The sequence below is a fragment of the Sarcophilus harrisii genome, chromosome 2 (genome assembly GCF_902635505.1).
Source record: "Sarcophilus harrisii chromosome 2, mSarHar1.11, whole genome shotgun sequence".
In the NCBI taxonomy this organism is placed as follows: domain Eukaryota; kingdom Metazoa; phylum Chordata; class Mammalia; order Dasyuromorphia; family Dasyuridae; genus Sarcophilus; species Sarcophilus harrisii.
Window position 1 is genome coordinate 281670018 of NC_045427.1, and position 17803 is coordinate 281687820.

Below are 17803 nucleotides of genomic sequence, written 5' to 3' on the forward strand. Positions count from 1 at the left end.
CTTAGTTTCATAGGCTAGATCAAGGCTTCTTAAACTTTTTCTATTCATGACCCTCTTTCACCTGAGAAATTTTTACACAACCCCAGGTATATAGGCATATAAAATAGGCTTACAAATCAAACATTTACTGATAATAAATCATAAAGAAATTTATTTTAAAATAATTATTTGGTATATGTATAATTTTACATTTTATTAAAGATAAAAACAAATTTGCATAGTAATGAAATAGATCCCCTTGTTTATTGTTACATAAAAAATTAAATCTTAGAAGAATATTTAATACCTTTTACTGTTGCCAAATTTTTTTGCAATCTTCATATTCAGTTATGTGACTCCATATGGGATCATGACCCACAGTTTAAGAAGCTTTGGAGGAGATGACTTCTAAAGTATCTTCTACCTATTAAATCTGTAAAACTAAGAAGGCCTTTTCTCCTTCTTAGATATTTCTTTTTTGACAGTTAAGATGGCATCCTTTCCAATTCACTACCTCTTTCGTGTTACTACCCTACTATGATTACTTAGAACATTTGAATTTTTTTTTCCTGAGGCATTTGGGGTTAAGTGACTTGCCCAGCTTCACACAGCTAGAATGTATTAAATGTCTGAGATCAAATTTGAACTCGGGTCCTCCTGACTTTGGGGCTGGTACTCTATCCACTGCACTACCTAGCTGCCCCTAGCATTTGAATTTTTTGACAAGCATGGTATGATAATCATTGGAGTATAACCAATCCTCTTTCCCAGGTCCCTGGGAAAAATTTCTACCCCAGGAACCAGCCCACAATCAGGCAGCATTTATTCAATCAACATTTTTAAAAATATAATAAATAAATATAATGTGCAGTGCTACTATTTGATTCATAGGAGCATAGCTCTAAAAGAGATCTTAGAGTTCATCTAGTTTAGTCCCCATCATTTTATAAATAAAAACATTTTGGCAAGTCACTTAACTTTCCTTATTTGTAAAATAAGTATAATAATAGTACCTACCTCTCAGAGTTGTCCTGAACATCTATTGAAATAGCAAAGGCAAAGCACTTTGCAAATCTTATAGTGTTATATAAATGCTAACTGTTTTTGTTGTCTCTGGAGCATAAGCTACTGTTCTAGGCTCTGTAGATAAAAGGACAGAAGCAGCTCCAATCATGGTGCTGACATGTTGAAGGGTACATGGGGTTCCAGAGGAATCCATTGGGACAGAGGACAAGATGACATGTGACTGTGTACCCAGCTCTTTTCCCCCGATGTATTCTTCCTCTTTATAGACTAGCAGAATACACTAGGACAGACTTGAACAAATCATTTGGTCTATGTTGGTAAGATATTCTTAAATTCATTTTACAGATTGATCAACCAACAAGTATTTTATTAAGCAGTGCTAGGCACTGACCTAGATACTAGGGAGAAAAAAACAAAATGATATAATCTCTACCTTAAGGATATTATATTCTGTCTGGGGTAATAGCATCTCCATCTACAAGTAAACACAAAATAAATACAAAGTGATTTGGGGAGATAATTCTAGGTGCTGGTGATATTAGGGAAGGGTTCATTTAAGAGGTGTTTTGAACTTTGAAGGAAACCTGGGATTCTAAGAAGCAGAGAAGAAAGCAGGACATTCCGGGTATGGGAGACTACCTGTACCAAGATATATAGATGAAATATGGAATATTGCGTAAAAGAAACAGCAGGTTGGCCAATGTGACTGGAATATAGAGTATTTAAGGAAGAGTAACAGTTTATAAGCTTAGAAAAGTAAACTGATAAATTATGAAGGGTTTTAAATGCTAAACCAAAGAACCCATGCTCTGTCCTAGAGACAATGGGGAGACACTGGAAGTTTTTAACAGGGGAACAATATGATCCAAACTGGTTTGGGAATTTGGTAGCAATCTAGTAACTTATCTTCAGTTAGCAAGAATTATTATCTTCTCAAATGAGGGATTATTTACTGCTCTTTCAGATGCATGAAGTCAATCCCCTCTCCACACCTCCAAGAACCCTACCAAACTCACCCCCTTTTTAGGATATACTGAGGTGCCAACCCTCCTATAAAGTCTTCCTCTGATGACTTGTGGTAGCATAGAGGTAATTTTAGGTTTTAGAAGCCTATACTAGGTGAGTATAAAATTGGGCTAATCCTATCAATAGGTAAGGCAAGAAGAGGCATTTAGTACATACCCTTTGATAGATGTGTATGTCTATAAAAAGAACCCAGCTTCAAGTAGAAAGTATGATTAACTATGGCTTCCTTCTTCAATACTTGGAAAGATCTGTGATTTTGTTGTTAAAGAGTGGTAAATTTTTCAAACAATTCTCAGTTCCTATCTACTAAGTAAAAGAGTTGTAGTCAGTCAGCATTTATTAAATGCTTATCAAAAGGCAGACTCTGTTCTATCAGTGTAAGAAAGATCCACATCAAAGAAATATTGAAATATAGAGATATCAGAAAGAAGTAAAATCGAGCAAGCATTTATTAAGTCCTACCAGATGCCAGATACTTTTTTGAGATTAGAGGTGAAAATGAAACACTCTCAATCCTCAAGGAATTTGCAATCTTATTAGGGAAACAATGTATAACATGGGTGATCTGAAGAACACTCAGATCTGCTTCCCATGGAACTAGACATGTGGCCTTTGGCTCTTGGGGAAGCCCCCATGATGAGGGCTTTTCCCAGATCACTTCTGTTATAAATGCATTGTTATTGTTGTTGAGTTGTTTTTCAGCATGTTTAATTCTTCATGACCCCTTTTGGAGTTTTCTTGGTAAAGATACTGGTGGGGTTTGCCATCTCCTCCTCCACCTCATTTCATAGATGAGGAAACAAGAGTAAACAGGGTTATATGACTTGTCTTATATATGACTTATATGATCAGATCTTGTAACCCAGATAACCCTTGGGCCCTGCCAAAGCTGCCATGTTGCTCAAAGTGAAGGGCTTTTAATAACTTTAATAAATAAAGGGTTTTAATAAACACCTCAAAAGCAGTTGTATTAATGAAAAAAGCATCAGAGGTCTTGGGGTAAGATCCTGGCTCTGCTTTGTGATACCTGTGTGATCTTGGGCAAGTCAATTAATCTCCTTAGGCCTGTTTCTCAACTGTAAAATGAAGGCATTTGGGCCGTATCTATCTGGACCCTTCCATCTGGAAACCACTGATGATCCTGTTAGTTGAAAACTTGAGAAATTTGAGGAGGTGGAATCTGCCACCTAGTGGCCTTGGAGATTTATTGTAGGATGACAAATGTCTTCGGAAAGTCATAGAATCTCCAAATGGGGAGGGATCTCAAAAGCCATCGTGTTCATCCCACTATCAAAGAATAATGTGCTCCACAATGTCGCCGATGAGTGGTCGTCCAGTCTGGGTCCTTCAGTGATGGGGGAGTTCATTACTTCCCCAGGCAGCCCTCTTTTGTAAAGCTCTAGGTAGGGAATTTTTCCTGACATCAGGAGGATGTCCACCTCTACAACATCCACTCATTTTTTCTAGTTCTTTCTTTTTGGGTCTGGCAGAATAAGGTCAGTGTCTCTTCCACATATATTCAGTTACCCAAAGAAAACTATCCCTTTAAGTTGTCTCATGCTTAGTTCCTCTAATACATGGTTCTCAAAATTTTGGTCTAAGGATCACATTATTGAGCCTTTGTCCCAAAGATACTTTGTTTATGTGGGCTATAGCTATCAAATTCTACCATATTAGTAATTAAAGCACCTTATTATAAAGATAATTGCTTGTCAATTTGACTATTGTCAAATGTCAATTTGACTATTGTCAATGTCGCTATTTAATTGTGATATGGTGTTCAGTCTCTTTACCTATATCAGATTTTAACTCATACTTCTGTTCTGGTCTTACCAATACAAAGATTATTCCTTTGGTAAAGAAAACAAGAGCTGAATACTTTTTCTTATCCTATATCATCCATTAATATAACCCTACCAATCCCAAGCATTGTTCCGAATTCTTTATATGCCTCTATTTTTCCCTAATATAATTTTTAGAAAGCCTTTTGTTTTCCTAAGTGTTCATTTTCATCCTAAATTCTTTCCAAGCTTTCACAATCCTGATACTTTTCTTATAAGATCATTATGCCTCATTTTTATACACATTTTCCATGATCTGTAAGGGCATCTTCTATATGTTATTTAAAATTGAATATGGTCTTTTCTTCCTTAATAATTTTCTTTCTTATTGCATCTTCAGAATTTTCCTTCTTTTTTTTTTTTAATGTTTCTTGTCAATGGTAGGTCTGACTTCCCCTGTAAAATTTTCGACTATGTCATCTTGTTTATTGTCTCTGGGAGTACCTTGAATTTTTTATTTAGCTAGCTGAGGCAATTGGGGTTAAGTGACTTGCCCAGGGTCACATAGCCAGGAAGTTAAGTATCTGAGGTCAGATTTGAACTCAGGTCCTCCTGACTTCAGCAATAGTACTCTATCCACTGCACCACCAACCTGCCCAAAGTACTTTGAATTTAGATTCCCTCCATTCTTGGCTGTTAATCAGACTAGTCCAACTTTCCTCTCATTAATCATGAATTCTAAGATGAAACGATAACTTTTCCCCAAATTTCCTATCATTTCTACTTTAGCAACCATTTCCTTAGTATTAGAATCAGATACAGAATAGCTTTTCCTTTTTTTTCCCATAGGGAATAACTTTAATTTTTTCTTATGATCTTGGACATAGCAAAAGCAAAAGATATTTTTGCTTTTTTATAATCATAGCTTTTTATTTTTCAAAATACATGCAAAAATAGTTTTCAACATTCACCCTTGCAACACCTTGTGTTCCAAACTATTCTCCCTTCTCCCTGCTGTCCTCCTACTCTAGACAGCAAATAATTCAATATAGGTTAAACATGTTCGGCTTTTCTTTAAAAACAAAAACAGGGCTTTGAATACCTATAGTATGCTTTTCACTACAAGACATGTGTACTGTAGCTCTCCAGGGAAAAACTTACTCAAGATACACTTTTTTTTTAAAAAGAAAAAAATGACTAATTAGAGCTTTTTAATATAATATTTTATTTCTGTCTCCAATTGCATGGTAAAACAACTTTCTAACTTTTTTTTTAAGTTTAGAGTTCCAAATAGATAGAATTTAAATGCAAAAAATTAAGGTACTTATTTCAATGTCATCTATTTCTTCTGTTACCTTGATTTTATAGTTTCTCCATAGGATAAGTATTCAGCAATAACCAGTGTTTTAGCTTCTAGAGTTGAGTCAGAATAATCTTTGGGTATTGGAATATGATCTAATTGTATATTGCTTGCCTCTTTCCATATCTTCATCTATTGAGGCATTAGAAGTACCAGCAGAATCTGAGGGGGATTTTGTTGATGATGTTGAAGAAGAATCTTTAGATAGTATTTGTAAGTCTGGGGAAGAATTTTTCCATTATGAGCAGACAGCTGAACATTTCTATTAAATATTCCAAGAGCTGCCTTGACTGTCTCAGCTTCAAAATCCATGTATACTAACTTATCAATGTTGACTTGAGAAACATGTCACTACTGGTTGCTAGTCTGAGGATCTGTATCATGTAGCCACCACAGCTGAGTAAGACTAAGGAGAATTTTGAGTGCTTCCTCTGGGTTTCTTCTTGCTAAGGGGAAAGCTTCTTTTGCAGCATGAGCCAACTAGTCCATTCCTTTCAAAGAGTTTGTTATCTAGTTCTCTTATGAGTGACAGTATGATCCACATTCCCATCACAAGCCCTCAAGCCAAGCCAGGCTTCCCGAGAAAAAAATCCCAAAGTAACAAATTGTGAACTTTTTGAAGATCTATAAAAAGTTCTTCATAGTGTTGCTATGCCTTATTAAAATATTCAGAAGCCTCCTCCCCATTGCCACTATGATAGTTTCTTATTCATTAAAACAAGTACCTTCTCTCTCACACAATTTCCTTTTATATGAATTAGTCTTTGGTGGTTTTTCTCATAGCAGTTTTAAAAGCACTTTGGAGCCATATTTAGTTTTTTTCCCTGCATTATCAAAGCATTCTCACTGTCCCCGATGGAAATAATACCACACTATATCTAGCTGACATAATGCATAATTGTCTACTGTATCCAACAATTCTCCGCATCATTCACAGTTTTATTTATCAGCATCATGCAGACTGTGTAGTACTACTGCATATTCGTTCCTTTTTAGAAATGTGCTACTCTTTTCATGATTTTTGTTGCTGAGCCATTTTTCAGTTGTGTCCAGCTCTTCCTGACCCCATTTAAGTTGTTTTGGGTTTTTTTTTTGTTTTTTGTTTTTTTGGCAAAGTGATTTGACATTTTCTTCTCCAGCTCATTTTACAGAGAAGGAAACTGAGACAGATGGAGTTAAGTGACTTGCCCAGGATTCCACAGCTAGTAAGTGTCTGAGGTTGGATTTGAATTCAGGAAGTTAAGTCTCCCTAACTACAAGCCCAGCACTCTATCCACTGCACCATCCTATATCTAAAATAAGACTTTTTTTCTTCTTCTGCGCATATTTTGATTGATCTGTATGATTAGCTATTTCTACAATGGAGTTATTTCAGGATTCACAGCCTCAGCTCTCTGTGCCAATATTTTTCTCTATTTGTTTTCTTTTTTTGTCAGCTTCCTTTTCATTTAGTTCCTGAGTGGGGATTTCTTCCAAGATCTTCTGCTTGCTTGAGTTCAAGCATCATATCTTTTATATACCTTGCTTTTCCAGAATTTTTACTAATTGAAGTTGCTTCATATTTGTAACTATTATAGCATAGGTTTTTTTTTTTTTTTTTTTTTGAAATCTAAAGGTTACAGCTATTTGTGATCTAAGTTCTTTGCCGGTAATGCGGTTTGGTTTTCAATAAACTTTTATCTTAATTTGGAGCAAGAATATCTCAATTGTGGCAATACCTGTGGTTTTAAAATTTTCGTTTCCTTTTCTACATTCAATTACTTTACACTCATATTTCTTCAAATTTTTTTAATTTTCATTTTCATTTTCACAGCATTCTAACTTGTCTGAATATTTCTTTGCAAGGCCCTTCAACATCAAATCAGCTTCTTGGCTCTCATTTGTATAGAGAGGTTTCCAAAATTGAATTTTGTCTTCCCCTAAGAAGCAGGTCATTTTTGCTTGCAAATACTTTTTTGGGGCCATCTTTCATATCCTCAGCACTGGTCCTTCACACTGCAACATGACTCAACTCCCCTGCAGCATCCTAGGTGAACCTCACTTTCAAGAGAATCCTAGGGGATGAGATGGGGCATGCCCACAGGGCTTGACCAGAGCTGACCCCACCAGAATCCTGCTGGGAAGCAAGGAGCAGGTCTCTTGGCCTTCCAGCTCAGCCCAACCTATTCAGACTGAGGTCTCACTCACCTAAGACATACTTTTAAAATCTAAATTTCATTATTAATTTTTCCCCATCACTTTCTTAAGTCTAGGCAATCAACAAAACACTACATCAAGCTCTAATTTGTAGTCTTTACCAATTTCTAAGATACAAATACTGCACTAAATATTTAGTTAAAATATTTCTAGACCCTTGTGAACTGGCTAGAGAACACCCCTGTGCATATTTGAATGTCCTCCCATCTGCATCTATACCTTTAGACTACATTCAAAATCAAGTTTAATATGGAAAAAAAAAAAAAAAAAAGAAGAGAAGGTGTGGAGAGGCAGTAGAAAAGGAGGAAGAGGGAAGGAGAAACTACTATTTTATATGAATGGTATACATAAAGGAAAAAATATATAAACATAGAGAAAGGATAGAGGAAAGAAGCATCTAATGAGCTCACTTTAAAAAAAAAAAAGAGGATTGAACACACATACAGAGAGAGAGAGAGAGAGAGAATTTGGTGTAAAAATACATTACTTTCAACAGGAAAACTATCAATGATTTGGATATATGTGAGGGAAGGGAATAAGAGGGAAAGTAGAATTCTGTAGGGAATAGTCACAAACAAAATAACTTCCAACTTCATAGAACTGTTAATAAAAGGGGAAATAAAAGAGAGAAAGAGAATGTAAGAACCAGGAGATCAATATCCAGCCTTGGTGAAAGAGGAATCCCAAAGGAGTAGAAACAGAACCCTTCAGTTATAGAATACTACTTTTCTTTTTTTAAATCAAAGTCCTTCTCTTTCTCCACCCCTTTATTCTGTGTAAAAAGGGTAACGGGAGGGAAAGAAAAAAAAACAGAAGTTATGAAGAGAAATTCATAATTAATAATCATAATAGTGAATGGAATGAACTTGCCTATAAAATGGAAGAAGGTAGCAAAATAGATTTAACAGAAATCAATAATTTGTTATATACAAAAAATATACTTGAATTATAAAGATTATTAATAACTTAAATAAAGTAGCTATAAAACAAGTACACAAAATTATCAACCTTTCAACATATTACTAACAAAAGAATAGATAGAAAAATAAAATTTCCTCAAACTATTAAAAAATATCTAAAATATTTGATAATTCAAATACCAAGATACACAAGAATTATATGAACACAACTACAAAACACTATTTGGAGAAATAAAAACAAATTAAACATTTGGAGAGTCATCATTTGCTCATGTTTGGAAGTTTGGACAATTGGACATTCCACTATAATAATAATTATAATACTAACTAAATTAACTCAAATTATATCCAATGCTATGTCAACCAAGTACCTATTTTAAGTATATTGTATATGTATGTATACACATATATATTTTACATATTCTTACATATGTACATGTATCTTCCCAATAAAATATAAATTCCTTTAGAGAAGGAATTGTCAGTGTAGTGATTATAATAATTGATTGATTTCCACAATTTGTTTAGCCAGCCCCCTTAATTAATGTCTACCTAAATTTTCAAGGTTAGATCAAATTCCACTTCCTCGAAAAAATTTTCCATGAATTCCTATCTGTAATGTCCTTTTCCCTTAAAATCTGATGTATCAATTTGTTTTGTAACTCTAAGGCATTTATGATATAAGATTGTACATTAAATTTTCTGTGTTTATACCCACATCTAGCTCAGTGCTCTGTATATAGCAGGTACTTAATATTTATTGAATTGAATTAAATTGAATCTATTTGATCCTTACCATAGTTCTATAGGGTAGACAGGTCAAGGACCATTTTCCCCTATTTTATAGCTGAAGGAACTTCAAAGCATTGAAGTGATTTGCTCAAGACAGTAGCAGAGTCAAGGCGCTTGAGTCCAGGCTTCTTGATTCTTTCCATGGTCTTCAAAGATGAAAGTAATCCTCTTCGGTTCCCTCAACCTATATATTCAAAAATTCATGCTAATATTCATGGAGAGATAGGTCTTAAATCTGTGCATTGAGTTCCAGGAAATATGTCCTTGTTCCTTCTCGCCTATATAACCACCCCCAAATCCTACCCTATCTGTTTATTAATGGGTTCCTCTTGTTCTGGTAGGTTCCTACTATCTCACCACGACCTATGGGGCCCTGGAACACATCAAGAACTATGACAAGATCACTGTTACAAGGCAGCTGAGTGTGGAGGTACAGGATTCCATCCACCGCTGGGAACGTCGCCGGACCCTTAACAAGGCCCGAGCCTCTCGTTCATCCGTGCAGGTGAGTGGTCTGACAAGGTGGCTACATTTGACAGTTCAGACATTCCCCCCAGCTATGATGGGACTTGTCTTTTATTTGATTCAAGAAAGATTTCCTATTTAGAACACTAGCTCCTGACCCACAGGGCAACTATAAGGGGCCAGTGCAAGGCCCCACACTTCAATTTTGTCACAGCTAAGCTTTATAAAGGCAGAAAAACGAGTAGATATCCAAAATATTTGCCCTAGTAGTCATGCCTATCTAAGAGAGTTATATTTGGGCTTGAGAAGTAGAAGGGAAAATATTGCTCATAATGCACTTATACATACCCCAGAGTGTTAGCACAATCAGGGAGACAGGGCAAAAAAAAAACTATAGGGATATGAATGCAGTAAATTATGTCAATAGTTGACTGAGTTTGTCAGTTTCTTTACTCACTCAGAGAGAACATATAAAATTAGGGAAATCTCAGATTTCTGAATTGATATTCCTTAAACTGACCCTTAAAACTCTGACTATAGTGTTGAGTAAGTTGACAGGAAAAAGAATGAGGGAAGCAGGTATGAGACTACTTTGTGGCAGATCAGTACAGCTCTGAGGAAACCAAATTTCAATTCTTATCCCTGTCAGTTACTAACTATGTTATAACACTAATTTCAATTAAATAGTGAAGCTAAGATTTGAATCCAGCTCTCCAATTCCCATGATCGTTGGACTACGCCCAACCTGCCCCCTAAAAGTGGGCAGTTACCAAAATGGGGTAATATCAGAGTCTCCAAGAAGGCCCCAGCTGACTCCAAACAACCTATCCAACTGCTCCCTGATGGCAACAATCCCTTCTCCATGGTCATGGTCTTTAATTCTCCAACCAGATATGAGCTTTTGACAATAGATATTCAGGACACAAAACAGAATAGTGGGCATTCACAGTAAAAAATGTAAATATCTTATTCATTTCAATACTTCATTTTTAAAAATGATTAAAAGTGCACCATATGCAGGACAATGTGCTAGATTCTGGAAAAGATACTAAGATTAAATAACCTCTGCTTCCTGATCTTAAGAAGCTTAACATCTAGTGAAGATGTCACATACATAGATAACTATAAAACATAAAACCAAGAAGAGTGGAGAGTGCTATAACTATAGCTTATATTTCAAAAGCACTCAATGAAACAGTTATAAAATATTTACATATTTATACATATATAAAATATTTATAAGATAACTATAGCTGACATTTCAATATTATACATTTTTATAAAGAGCTTTATGAGGTTAGGTAATGTAAGTGTCACTGGCCCCATTTTATAGATGAGGAAAATGAGGCTTAAAAGTAATGAAGTTGTTTGCCCAAGATCCCTTAGTTAATTGGTGCCAGATCTGGGATGAGAGTTGCCAACTGACAGCATTTGGTTAGTTTTGTCTAATATCTTGTCATAGAAGGTAGTTGCCCTGAAGTTAAGAGGACACTTCCTAGCAATGTGACCCTAGGCAAACCATTTAACCCCAATTGTCTCAGAAAAAAAAGAAGAAGATAGTTGCTTCTCTAAAATCTTGTATTATATCTCAGTTTTTACGTTTTTGTTTTGGTGGTCCCAGTTGTCATCATCACCAGTTCTTCCAACTCCAAATCCCACGCTACTCTTAGGTTTTATCTCATCAGATGAGATGGAAGTCTTCCAAAATAAAAATTTTAACTGGGATATCACATATGTTAGGAATGAAAGCACCCAAGAGTCAGAATTCCCAGATAATTAATAATCAATGTATTAATTGGACTAACTAATAATTAATTGATGCTCATTGATTTCTCTCTGATACCAGACATGAAGGGAGCCTCTGAATCACATTAAATCAGCTATGTGCCTTTTTTGATGGAGAACTCCCTTGATTCATGAAACTGAACCTTGATTGGTGCCTGTTTAATGAGGAGGTGGGCTACGTCTTTAGCTCCTTCCTGCTGAGAACGTGACTTGATCTTAAGACTCAGCAGCCTCAAAGCATCAAAGCAAGGGGAAGTCATCTCCATCTGGACCTCTCTGGGTAGTTTTCTCCTTCATGAGCGGGGTCACCCTAAAATGTTCACACAGCTTTGAAAGTAACATGCTCAATTTATACAGGCATATATACATATACAAATAAATACACACACATATTATACACAAACACACACAGATATATTTTAAAAATTGGAGTAGCTGAGTGCATAGAGTGCCAGGCCCAGAGTCTAGAAGATACATTCTCCCAAATTCAAATCTAGTCTCAGACTCTTAATAGCTAGATGACCCCTGGGCAAGTCACTTAACCCTATTTGCCTCAGTTCCTTATCTGTAAAATAAGCTAGAGAAGGAAACGGCAAACCGCTTCATTATTTTTGCTATGAACACTCCAAATGGGGTCACAAAGAGTCAGACACAACTGAAAAATGACTCAACAACAAAATATTTAAAATTTAAAATAAAAGATTTGTGGTTTCACACAAGATGGTCTTTTCCCATCTTATTTTGTATATGGATTGTTTTTAGTGTTCAATAATTCAGAATAAAAGAGAATTTAAAAAAGAAAAGGGAACTTGGAGAAATTGAGACAATTTAAAAAAAATTTTTTTTGCGTAAGGCTTGCTCTGTCCTTTTCTATTTTTCTTTTCTCAGATGAATTTAAATATTTTATCCTCTACTTCATCCTTTCAATCCCTAATAAAACTTCCTTTCATGTGACTCACTAGAAGGCCTAATGGCCCAGCAGTGGTTAGTGATCAGGAAAATTAGAGAAGAAAGGGTCTTTTTACCACAACTTTCCCACCTTAACTCAATTTAAGGTATGAAATATAAGATCATCAGTGACTCTAGATCACCACTCTAAAAAGGAAAGAAAAAATAAACTGAGTTCATTCTCTGAAAAATAATGCCAGTGATAGATCACATACAGGTTTTATACAAACCAAATTTATAAGGAAGAAAGTGCTATGTTTGGATCATTGAGTATTTCATGTTGATATCCTTTATCTTCATCAATTATTCTTAAAATTCCTATCGCTCCAGGGAACTTGCATTCTACTTCTCTGTTCCACTTCTCAATCCAAGACAATGTCTTTTTCAGTAAACCAACAAATGAATCAGGAAGGAAGTAGATAAGTTCATGAAGTGAATAAGTGAGTGAAAGCTAAAGAGAAGGGTTTCTAATTTGGTCACGAGAAGAAGCTCCTGTAGGTAGTTCTCTATCATATCACTAAAGGAACTGAGCAAGTCAAGAACTGAGTAGGATCTTTTAAAAATTACCTTCAGATACACAGAAAGCTAGTTATGACCATTGTCCACTAGGGGGTATAAAGATTTATCACTCTACCAAGGAAATGTTTTTACCCAATCATCACTTTAAAAACCTATATTAAGAGGCTGCTTCATGATCTAGAAGAGTATCACATCTTCGGAGGTGTTTGAGTATTTGACCAGTGGTCCATGGGGATCTTGCCCATTGATGCTCCATGTATTCCCCACAGTTCCAAGTGAATGAATCCCTACTTGGAGCATCCAGTAGTAAGCATCCTAAACAAAAGCTAGGTAGTACCACTACCATTAATGGTGGATATGACACTAAGCAAGTTATTTCTGTAGGCCTTCAAGATCTTCATCTAAAGAATGAGAATATAATAATATATGCCTTACCTATTTACAAGCCTCTCCAAACTCCCCACATTTCATGCTTTTCAAGCAAAAGATGCTTAATGAATGGGCATTCGAGAGAGAATAATTTAGGTTTTAGAATGTTTGAGGTAGAAGGGGCTTTAGAGATCATCAAATCCAACCCTGACATTTTACAGAAGAAATAGAAGCACTTAGAAAGTGCTTCTTTCTTAGTCTTTAGAAAGGGAGATGTTTTCCTGAATGTGACACAAATGGAACTGGAAGTCAGTTTCCTAATTCTTGAATCTAGGGCTCAGATTATCAGTGCCTTAAAAAATATATAAAGAGAATATAAATATAGGAAAGTGTAGCTCTGCTGCTTGTTCTAAATTAAAAAAAGAAAAGAAAAGACCAAAATCTCTTTTTAATCCCAGGGGGAAAAATTGCCAAAAACTTTGAAAGTAAAAAAATTTTTTTTTACCAAAATCTAAGCTCTGCTGCTTGAGATGATCTTATGTAAGTCACTTAATTTTTCTGAGATTATTTCCTTTTCTGTAAATTGAAAGGCTTGAATCAATTGTTCTCTTATCTGAGGCAGAGTAGCTCTTAACCTTCAGTCCATGACCCTTTTTTTATAATTACATTTCAGTATAGTTGGTTTCTTTTATAATCCTATGCATTTTATCTTTTTAAATAATGTTTTTCCAGTTATATGGAAAGACAATTTTTAGTATTCATTTTTACAAAATTTTGAGTTCCAAATTTTCTCCCTTCCTTCATTCCCCCTTTTAAAAATGGTAAACAATTTGATATAGGTTATATTTGTACAATCATGTAAAATATATTTCCATATTAATGACAGTTGTGAAAGGAGAGATAGACAAAAAAAGGAAAAGAAAAAAATAAAGAAAATGAAAATACTACTTTGTTCAGACCCCATACTTTTTTTTTCTGGATGTGGATAGCATTTTACATCATGAGTCCTTTGTAATTCTCTTGAATCGTTGTCATCTATACTTGATCATCACACAATATTGGTGTTACTGTGTACAATGTTTCCCTGGTTCTGCTCATTTCATTTTGCATCAGTTCATACAACTCTTTATGGTTTTTTTTCTCAAATCCACCTGCTCATCATTTCTTGCTGCATAATAATATTCTATTACATCCATATATCACAGCTTGTTCAGCCATTCTCCAGTTGATAGGCATCCCCTCAATTTCCAAGATTTTTTTTTTGCCACAGCAAAAAAAAACTACTATAAGTATTTTTGAATATGTAGGTCCTTTTCCCTTTTTTATGATTTCTTTTGGATACAAACCTAGTGCTGGTATTGCTAAATCACAAGGTATGCAGTTTGATTATCCTTTGAGCATAGTTCCAAATTTCTCTCTGGAATAGTTGAATCGGTTCACAATTTTGTCAACACTATGCATTTTATCATGTGCATTTAAAAACATTATTTTAAGCATCTTAAGCTGTCCACACTGTGGACTGCAAGGGGTAGCATAGACAAGATTGCCCAAAGATCACAGCTAGCTGAATTCTAGAAACCCTGAACATGGTGACATGGAGACATCACACAGGACCACTCCTGGACATTCCTCCAGGAACCTGATCCTGGGATTTATGGAGCAGCAGATCAGGCCATGGCTCCTATCAAATTCCCTGAGTCCAGAAGATAGAATGTCCCTGTGTAAGCACAGGAACAAAACAAATATCTTTTCTTGACCACTAGATGGGGTCAGTTCATAGTATTAAATTTGAGACTGAGTTTAAATCTTGCCTTAGGCTTAGAGGCTTGCTAGCTGAGTGACCTTAAACATGTCACTTCATCTCTGTCTGACTCAGCTACCTCAAATGTAAAATGGGATTACAATAGCAACTGCCTTGAGAGTTGTTGTAAGGATCAAATGAGATAACATAAAAATATCACTTTGCAAATTTTAAAGCATTGTAAAAATAAGTCATTTGTTTTTTCTCCTTTCCTCCCACACCAGCTAAGACATTAACCATGAACCTTTTTTTTTTTTTTTTTTTTTTTTCAGGACTTCATCTGCATCTCCTTCCTGGAGCCGGACAACCAAGCCCGGACTCTGGCATCCAAGTCGGACACTTTGGCTGAGCAGTTGAGAGCCCAATGTGCGGAGAAATTCGAGGTGGCCCAGCCCCAAGACCACAGACTCTTTGTCCTGGTGGATGGCAAGTGCTTCCAGCTGGCAGATGATTCCCTTCCCCATCACATCAAGGCCTACCTACTAAAGAGTGAACCCAAGAGGGATTTCCATTTTATTTATAAAGCAATGGACAGAGGAGAGAGCCAGCCACCCATTGTGAAGGAGCCAAATTTTCTCTAAAAATTGTTCTCATCTCCAAGATCCAATCACTGAACTCTTATCTTAACTAGTACCTTTGGAAATCAGGAAGTCATATATCTGCTGGCCTCCCTCCCAATCACAGAAAAGAAACTATTTCTTTAAATCTGCTACAGGTAGGAAATAGTATCACTCAATCAAGCCTCTCACCCATGAAAGCAGAGGTGTGCTCGTGGTGTTTACAATGTGGGATTCAGGCTTCACACTTGGATCTCACTAATATGCAGTATTTATCCCAAAATCCTCCCTCCTTCTATTAGAAGAAAATCATTGTTGACCAGGGCAATAGTGTGCATGCACATACACATACACAAGAGCCTTCAGAGCTTGGAATCATGGACTGCTTCTCATGGTACATTAAAAGCATCCAGTCCAACCTCCCTTATTTTAAAAATGAAGAAATGGAGCTCCAGAGATGGGAAATGTTTTGCCCAATCAGGAATCACACAGTTAGGGAAAAATAAAGCTGGGACTTTTCAAACTCAGGTCTCCTGTTTTGGACCCCAAGGCCCTCTCCACTAGAGCTCCTTCCTGGTTCCTAAAACCTTTTCCAGAGAAAAGCTCACTGGGGAAATTATCCCAAAATTGTAATAAACAGAACTACCTGACCTTGGGGGAAGGAGAGAGGAGGAAGGAGGGATGCTACAACTCTGTGGGCTCTATGGTTGCAGTCAACCAAGTCCTACTTCAAGACCAACAGGGCAATTGCAATTAGCCAGGTGTGGATCCCTGCCTTGGGGCCTCCATAAACCAGTCCTTTTGAAGTAGGGCTCCAATGTGAAGTTCATAAAGACTATCCAGGGGTGGGTTAGCACTTTAATCTCTAAATGTCCTGTGCAGTGAGAAGGGATAGGTTTCAGAAATCCCTCTGACACTGTAGCAGGCTACAGGAATGCTCAGGACTTCCATGGGAGACAGAAGGGGAGGCTTTGCCACCGAACTTCAGCTGGACACCTCTGGGTCAGGGGAAGGGGAAGTTCCATTCCCTTCAATCCCACTGTCCTCAGGAATGTTTACCTTTTCACGTTGAAGAATGGAGTCCCCAATTATCCTTCTCAACTGAAGGGAAAACTGACAGGAACACAGATTAACAAGGGAGGTAGGGACTCAATGAATAGGGGGGGCACTGTGTAAATGTAAAGGACTTTGGGGAGATCAATAAACATAATTTTGAAACTGATGTGCTATGGCCTGAATGTTGAGAATATGAGATGTAGGTACAAGATTTCTCAAGTTAACTGTTAAAAATTGAAAGGAAGCACTAGACCTCTTCCCCTTTAGTGCTTTTAAACCCTACGTTTTCTGTTTCAAGTTGTAAAACTAGAAAAGCTGCTTATATTTGATTGTCTCTTCTGTTACATTCTCTGACAAGCCTTGGTTGGTTGAGATCCTAAATTGTTCTCATCTCCAAGATCCAATCACTGAACTCTTATCTTAACTAGTACCTTTGGAAATCAGGAAGTCATATATCTGCTGGCCTCCCTCCCAATCACAGAAAAGAAACTATTTCTTTAAATCTGCTACAGGTAGGAAATAGTATCACTCAATCAAATACTCACTAAGTGCTAAGGACTGTGCTAGGCCCTGGAGCTACAAAAAACAAAAGTTAAAATAGTCCCTGCTCTCAAGGGAATATAAACTATTTTAGGAGTTTATAGTCAGGAGTCAAATGATAAATAAATTTATATTAAATGCCTACCTCTAGTAAACCTGGAGTCAGAAAGGAAAGTTCAAATACAACTTTTAACATTTATTAGCTTTGCAGTCCTAGGTCAATCACTCCACTGCTATCTGCCTCAGTTTTCTCATCTGTAAAATAGAAATAAGACTATTTCCTTCCAGGGTTGTTGTCAGGATAAAATGAGATACTTGAAAGTGCTTTACAAGTCTTAAAGCTCAAAGCAATAATTATCACTATGAGCTAGACAAAAATGAAAGTTTCTGCTTTCAAGGAGTTTAGATTCTATCAGAAGAAATAACTTGTGCACATATCATATAGTGGGGGGTTGATCAGGACACGTGATCAACTGTGAAATATATCTTAATAAAATTATAGGATATAAAAGGCAATTAATAGAAAATATAAGGAGTAAGATTTTGCTCCTTACATCCTAAATGTTGTTGTACAGTTGTGTCTAATTCTTTGTACTTCATTTTGGATTTTTTTTAAAAGGATATTAGAGTGGTTTGCCATTTCCTTCTCCAGCTCATTTACAGAGGAGGAAACTGAGGCAAAC

General features: G+C 36.1%; 1 protein-coding gene and 1 pseudogene across 2 annotated transcripts in view; one reads left to right on the forward strand and one right to left on the reverse strand.

Annotated features, from left to right (window-relative positions):
* Positions 1-17718, forward strand: part of RIN3 (Ras and Rab interactor 3) — a 160653-nt gene extending 142935 nt beyond the window's left edge. Inside the window, exons 9-11 of one of the 2 annotated variants that reach the window (XM_031952300.1) lie at positions 9422-9585; positions 15240-15568; positions 16979-17718. In XM_031952300.1, the coding sequence (XP_031808160.1) occupies positions 9422-9585; positions 15240-15548 (473 nt within the window). In that variant the 3' untranslated portion in view covers positions 15549-15568; positions 16979-17718. Of the gene's footprint in view, positions 1-9421; positions 9586-15239; positions 16956-16978 lie in introns of those variants that run through there. The other variant, XM_031952299.1, reaches the window with a different exon arrangement.
* On the reverse strand, positions 4864-6732 carry LOC111720228 (annotated as a pseudogene).
* Positions 17719-17803: the final 85 nt, after the last annotated feature.